At 45.7% G+C, this 7,286-nt stretch overlaps 1 protein-coding gene across 1 annotated transcript; it reads left to right on the top strand.

Annotated features, from left to right (window-relative positions):
* Positions 1-492: 492 nt before the first annotated feature.
* On the top strand, positions 493-5,746 carry C2H3orf38 (chromosome 2 C3orf38 homolog). The gene is made up of 3 exons (XM_068180461.1): positions 493-681; positions 1,987-2,204; positions 3,942-5,746. The coding sequence occupies exons 1-3, from the start codon at positions 549-551 to the stop codon at positions 4,515-4,517; spliced, it is 927 nt and encodes a 308-aa protein (XP_068036562.1). The 5' UTR covers positions 493-548; the 3' UTR covers positions 4,518-5,746.
* Positions 5,747-7,286: the final 1,540 nt, after the last annotated feature.

Genomic DNA, 7,286 nt, shown 5'->3' on the forward strand with positions numbered 1-7,286 from the left:
CCTCCTCCTATGGCTTCTCAAGCCCCTTCCCCATCTTTTTTGCCCTTCCTTGGACACTCTAATGGCATTATAACCTTCTTATAGCATGGTGCCTCGAGCTGCCCCAGGACTGGAGGTGAAGCTGCCCCAGCCCAGAGCACAGTGGGACAATCCCCTAGCTCTCCTGGCTGGCCATGCTGTCCCTGATGTCCCCACGACAATCCCCTGCTGGCCATGCTGTCCCTGATGTCCCCAGGACAGGGATGTCGCCCATGGCTCCAGGGCCGGCTCCCATCCACTGGCCATGGACCAGTAGCCACACATCCCTTTCCGCGCTGCTGCTCTCCAGCGCGTCCCCAGAGCTCAGCACGCCCTCAGGGCGGGCTGGGAGGGAAGGAGACACTCAGCTATAAGCCCTCCATGTGTATAACACACACTCCATCTCTCCAAGCCCGCCTCCCTGCAGCTTTGCTCCCCCCCCGGCCGTTTCTCCGCGCGGAACCTCGGTGCCGGCCGCTCTTTCCAGCCGGCGCCCGGCGCTGCGCATTGCGCGGCCGGCAGGGACGGCCATGGCGGGCCCGGGGCTGAGCGAGCGGGAGCGGGCGGGGTGCCGGGACCTGCTGCAGCTCCTGCACACCGACGAGCTGCTGGCGCTCACCGACACCGTCACCAACCGCCTGGTGCACCCGGAGAACCGCCAAGGTGCGCGGGAGGCGCCGGCGCCGCCGGTCCGGGGCCTGCCGAGCGGGGCCGGGCCCCGCCTGCGCTTCCCCGGGCCCGGCGGCTGCGGCTGCCCCCGGGGGCCGGGGCTCGCAGGGCTCAGGGTCGCTGCCGGGAGCCTTCTCCTGCATAGCCCTGCAGCTCCGGGGCTTGGCTGCTCGGAGCTTGGGGTTGTTCAGGCCGAGGAAGTTGCCGTGGCGACGGGCTCGTAGCAAACCTGCCGCTCTGCCCGCATCTCTTCCCTCTCAGAGCCCTGCAGTGAGCTGCGAGCACGGCTGGGCCCTTAGTGCTTAAAACTATTGGAAGCTCAAGAGTCTCTCGCTGTTGGCGTCAGTCACATTTGCTTTCAGGTTTTGAAAGGGTAAAATAGGAATCTACATCGAACTTACTTTTTTTGCAGGACGCCTCCGGTTGTGAGCATCCTCCATCACTTTGTTGAGATTTGTTTCATAAGAATTCATTTTATACGTGAGTTACCTGAGGCCACTGGGTTTGTTGACTAGTGGCCTCAGGTATACATATATACTCATATATATGTACACCTGATAAGTGTATATATAGATATATACTCATCCTAAAGCCTTGAGTATGTTTTATGTGATGTAACTAAAACCTGTAAGATTTGACCAACACATTTCTTTAAAAGGTCTTTTGCCTGTAGTTTTTTTTTTCCTTACCTTTTTTCCCCTACTTTTTGCAGTGGTTGTATGTTAAATTAAAATATTTTTGTGTTTTACTTTAGCTAATTCTTTCTGGTTAGATTTAGGGTTTTTATAGGTCCCCTGTTAAGTGCTAGCTTCAGTTCAGGTGGGGATTGTATGTTGCAACTGTTTTAAAAGTGAATTTAAGTTTGTCATGTTTCCTTGTTCTGCCACAGAGCCTTTTAGCTGAATTTTGTTTATTGTTGCCATTCAATGCACTGTTGTTGTGCTAGGATGCATTTTCTTATGAACATGGGAGTTGTAATCACATTAGTGTGGAAAAAACAGATTTAGTTCCATTTCCAGGAGGCTTCAGGAAGGAGGTGGAACCTCACTTTCTCAAAGTACTGTGCATTGCTGAAGCACTTCACAGGAACTCTTGTCCAAGAAGCATATTTGTAAGCCTTTGGGTGTATTATGTGTGATATGATGAGGCCAGATTTCAGTTTCCAGACAAACTTTCAGTCTCTTCATGTCCTGCCACCTTTTCTTGTACCACGTTTGGAGGTCAGGAGTTTAAGAAATGGCTTAGGTTTGGGGTTTCATTGTGAAAGAAGGTAACTGACTTCAGTTTCTTTCTTTGTAGAGGCCATTCATGCCATTCTGATGTACAGTCAAAACGTGGAAGAACTTCTCAGGCGCAGGAAAGTCTGCAGGGAAATCATCTTCAAGTATTTGGCAGCACAGGGAGTCACAGTGCCTCCCTCCTCGGAGAAACAAGTTCTGATTGAGCGTGTGAGGCAGCTCTGGAGCGGGCAGCTCACAGGTCGAATCCCGGAGCCCGGGTCCAGGAAACCTGCGCAGGTGAGTGCTGCTGCTGAGGAAATCCTCAGGCTGCTCAGCTCTGCCTCCACAGGATGACCGGTGCAAATGTGGCTCTGCGCCTGTAGGAAGGTCCCAAACCTTTTAAACTCTTGGTCGGTTTGGTTTTAGTTGGGTTGGTTGGGTTGGTTTTTACATTACAACATCTGAAGGTGTCTGCTTTGTTTTCCACAGTATTTAAACTCTAATGTGCAGGGTCTTCTCCATGCTTTGAATTTTTAAATTGTCCTATAGGCTAAAATAGAAGATATTCACAGATAGTTTTGGGTTCAGGGACAGCTGAAAACAGTATGAATGGCACAGAAATCCTGCAGAGGCCCTCGTGATTTTAGTGAGTTTATATATTGATAAAATGTGCAGTTTCCAGCAGTGACAGGTGAGTGCCATTTGTTTTCCCTTTTTTCCCAAAAACAGAACTCATCATAATGGTGGGCTCTGTTCAGAGCTGCAGTAACGAATGCCTGCCCCCAAGATCTGGTAATCCTGCAACAGAACACTGATGAGAACAGAGGACACATTCCTTATCCCTGTAGTTTAGATGATTGTTTCCTCTTTGAGATCTAAAAAATGTCCGTGCACATCTCCCAGGTTGATGAGAAGGAAAACTGGCACACATTCAGCTAAGAGCTGTTCTCTTGAGCTGCAGCAATGAATTCCATGTAAGCCAGAAACAGCTGAACAAAAGTTGCCCATGAGTTTGTAACACTTAATACGGCATAAGGAAATGTGTTTTTGCAATAATAAGTTATTTTGAAGTTAAAATCTTTGCCATTTAGCAAATCCTCGTGTTGTAATGAACTTGAAGGGGTTTATTTGTCATTCTAATTGGCCTCCTTGCTGTAGTTCAGAGCACTCATAGGCAGCAGCCCCACCTCCTGGGCTGTGAGAGCTCTGTCCCTGTTGAGAACCTATTGCACAGAGCTTTCACTCAGGGATTAGCTGATGGCAGTTAGCATTTAGCTGAGAATTGTTTTCAAAACAATTTTCTGTGTGCATAATTCGACAAAAGAAAAAAGGTTTCTCTTAGTAAAGTTCTGTGGTTGATGGTACATTAATGAAGTACTTAAAACACATTCATAAATTTCAAAGAAAGTCAGTTGATTTTTTAATCACATACATCATTCTTTGATTTGTTTTCTCTTAATTCTCATCTCTTCTTTATTCACCACTTTGAAGAAATTGGAAACTTGAACCTATGTAACAGAATTGGAAATTAATTTCAACTTGTGGTGAAGCAAATACAGCATTTCTATACAGAATTCTCCAGACTTTTCATGCTTAATTGCTTAATGCTTATAACACAATTTAATACATAGCAGACTTTGGTGTTAGCAAACTTGATAATTGATTTACTTCTAAAAAAAGTCTTGCTGTCAAGTCATAAATACCGAGAAGTTCTACAAAGTAACTGTTCCAAAAAATGTCAGTTTACATCCTTCCCCTGCCCTTTTTCAGTAGAACCAGGATTTTCCTCTTTGTTTGTAAAGAGCCCAAGACACTGAAGCACTTTCTAGGTGTAATTCAAAGAACCTGTCCTGGTTCTCTACATTAGATAATCATTTTAGTAAAAATAAATGAGCTTTTACTTTGGTGTTTCTCTTCAGGCACTCTCACTCAGAACACTTAAAAAGGTTTAATATAAGTATGTGCATGATTTGACGTTTTTCTAAGTGATAATCTTGCTGAACAGTTCTGAGAAAAAAATTTGCTTGACTGCAGGGTCATGGAAACAGACAGAAGTCAGCACAAGATGACATTGGTGGTCTAGGAGGAGAATTCTGCCAGTGGTACTTTGAACTCCTGAACTCTCAGCACCCTTTGGGAGTAAAATCTGAAGCGATGTGGGGACCACAGCATTTTTGGGACGATGCCAAACTGAAGTTCTGTTACAACACTTTGGAAAAAAACGTGGAACAATATGTGGGTGCAGACATGGTGAGCCTGCGCCTGCTGTCCTTGGTTAAAGAAGAATGTCTCCTCTTCAACCCAAATTTGCGTTCCAGTGGCCTGAAATGTGCCATGTCCCCTCATGGATTGGTGCTGGTGGCAGTGGCTGGCACAGTGCACAGGGACAACACTTGTTTAGGTGTCTTTGAGCAAATCTTTGGGCTCATCAGCTGCCCCGTGAGGAATAACACCTGGAAAATAAAACTGGTGAACCTTAAAATAGTAGGGCAGAATGCTCTGGAGCCTGGGATGCGAATGGAAGAACCTTCCATAAAATATGAGTCAAGCCAACTGAGAGAGTTCTACGATGGAAATGAACTGACCGTGTTTGAACCTCAGAAATTCTGAGCATTTTGTCACAGCGAGTGAGGGGCTGGGTTGTTGCTGCCATGCAGTTTCCCTTCTCTGAGTAAGAGCTGCTGAGTGGCAAGCTGAGATACAGGGTATTAACACAGATGATGCTTGTGGGCACTTTCCAGGAGCTAACAAATATTGTATGGGTATTCCTTCAGCTTTTGCACTGTCATTAGAGTGGAGTTTGGTGTTTCATGGTTGCACTTAAATATGGATTGGCAGCCATGTGTAATGAGAGGTTCACAAACTGCAAATTCTCTTCAGGACACCAGTTGAAACTCTTAGCTGAGCTATAGCAGGAAGTCATTGCATCTGGCTTTTGAAACTGAGGAGGTCTTAAGTGTCTAAATGGACATCTGAGTCCCAAGGAAACCAATAGAAAACCCAAACCAAAACACTGTGATGGGAGACAGCTTCTTTGGGTGTTCTAAATGTGCTTTAATGGGACAGAGCAGGGAACTTGGCATTGTTGAAGTCTTTTTTTTTTTTAACTTCTTTGCATTGATTGCTTCCTGTCCTTTTACCTTATGGTTCCAATTTTGTCGTGAATACACACAAACTGTGCTATCTGTCCCCAAGCAGACAAGCTTGAGATGGTTGCCCATTTCTGGCACTGACTGTCTTGGATCAAGACCTTGATTTCAAAACTTGCAGTAACACTGTATGAAACAAATGCTCTGATAGTTATTTTGGATATAATTACAACAGAGTTCTTAATAAAATAGTTGTGATTTTTGTATGTTTTCTCAAAATAAGTATTTTATTTACTCTGAGCTGCTTTATTACAGGTACTGAAAGTCCATTTATTACCACTGGGTGGTTACAATGATAGGTCATGCTAAGAAAAGTATCCAGTTACTACTGAATGATTGAAATTATTGCCAGTGTAAAACTTGGGGTTTTTTTTAACTCTGTTTATTTATAGGGGATTAGAGGTTGGATCATTTGGGAGTTTTGTTTTAATTTTGTGGCTTCACTATTTAATGTTCTGAAAACATAAACATTCCCCATAACTTAGCAGAACCAGAAGAACTGTTCCCAGGTTTGTCTTGGTAAAGTATGGCTGGGTGAGAGGAAACAGGAAGGTTCAGGTGTGCACAGAACTGATTTTTGTGAACAGTCTGAATTTTGCTTTCTTCTTAAAGTAATTTCTTTTCTAAGCAAAAGTTCAGATACTGTGTTGGGATGTTCTTTCTCAATAAACAGCTGAGTTGTGGCTTCTATTTTTTCTGTTGTTTAGCATAAATATCTGTCGTGGTTTGACATGGAAGTGAATTTTTTCAGGAAGTTGGGTCAAACCAATCAGTGGTCAGGTTTGGATATTGGAACCTGGAGTGACCACTGAAGGTATAGACACGCCTCTGAGAACACAGGGGGTTAAAAGCAAGAACTCCCAAGAGCTCGCTCTCTTTTGGTTCCGGTCAAGGTGCTGTGCAGATCTCCCCTGCCCAGCCTGTGGGCTGGGTGGGGGAGGGGAAGCCATGAGGCCTGGTCGAGGTGAGCCGAGGGGTAGAAGGACTGGAACTGAGCCAGCTCCTGTGGACAAAAGGGTGGAGAGAAGCGGAGATGCCTTTGTCGTCCCATCCCAAGAGGGAAGAGACAGAGAGTCCGGATGGCACCTGTAACTTTGCCGGCGGAGGAGAAGGAAGGGGGGGAAAAGGTGCCCAGCCTTGGCCTTGGGAATCGGCTGCTGGGCAGAGATTTCAGCTGTCCGGGGAGTTGGAACTTTTAACTCTTTCCTGAGAAATGAAGGCTTTGTAAAATATTACTCCTCTTTGATTTGAAGTAGAAGAGAGATAGTCTGGGATCCAAGATGATGGAAGAGAAAATTTTTGAGTGGGAGGAGATGATGGAGTGGCTTGTGGCTGGACTTTTCTTGTTAGCCACAGACTGAACCAAATTCTCCTGCGACAGAGACTGCATTTAGGGTGATGCGGTGGTGGGCCAAGAGACCTGTTTCAGTGATTACCAACAGAGGAATGGAGAGAACAGAGGAAAGTTGAAGAGGGTGTGGAGAGGCCCTCTGTCTTCAGAGAAGAAGAAGATCGCTGTTCTTGGACCCTCGGCCCCAGGGGAAAATGGGGGGTACTGTTGTCCCAAAAAGGAGAAGCTGTTGGACCCTCGGCCCCAGGGGGAAATGGGGGGGACTGTAGTCCCGAGATGAGAAACTGATTGTTTTTCTTTGGTCCGTGGCAAAGCATCCTTAAAGGAGCCCTATGAGCAGTCTGTCCATGCACGGTGGTGAGAGCACTGTGATATGGAAAGGAGAGTGTCACACTGGCAGATTTTCTCCGGGCAGTTGCCATGTGTGACATGGAAACACAAGGGTGGCAATTGTGTTTCCTGGGGGTCTGTGGCACAGGAGAGACTCCTGTCTCCCTTGATGGACTGAGTATTGATTATCTGAAGGGTGGCAACTTGATCAGGATCCTGGGTGGTGTCTCACTGTGGTTTCATTTGGAAATTAGGTGGGAGGAGGAGGAGTGTTTTGGAAGGTTTTCATCCTGGATTTAGTGTTTGTGTGTTTATAGTAGTAGTAGTTTAATAAAGTTTTTTTCTTTGTTATTAAGCTTGGGCCTGCTCTGCTCTGTTCCTGATCACATCTCACAGCAATTAGTTGGGAAGGTGCATTTTCATGGGGGCGCTGGCATTGCGCCAGTGTCAAACTATGACAATATCCTTACTGAGAGTTCCAAATTTGATTTTTAAAACATTGACACAGATTTTTTTAAGAGTAAAGCATTGACTGTGTGGCAAATGTGA

Source organism: Anomalospiza imberbis, chromosome 2, assembly GCF_031753505.1.
Source record: "Anomalospiza imberbis isolate Cuckoo-Finch-1a 21T00152 chromosome 2, ASM3175350v1, whole genome shotgun sequence".
In the NCBI taxonomy this organism is placed as follows: Eukaryota; Metazoa; Chordata; class Aves; order Passeriformes; family Viduidae; genus Anomalospiza; species Anomalospiza imberbis.

Excerpts from the sequence above, each read along its gene's own strand:
- C2H3orf38 (XM_068180461.1), top strand. The coding sequence starts at position 549 with ATGGCGGGCCCGGGGCTGAGCGAGCGGGAGCGGGCGGGGTGCCGGGAC. Across the intron at positions 682-1,986 it reads GCACCCGGAGAACCGCCAAG|AGGCCATTCATGCCATTCTG; the intron begins GTGCGCGGGAGG and ends CTTTCTTTGTAG. Across the intron at positions 2,205-3,941 it reads GGTCCAGGAAACCTGCGCAG|GGTCATGGAAACAGACAGAA; the intron begins GTGAGTGCTGCT and ends GCTTGACTGCAG.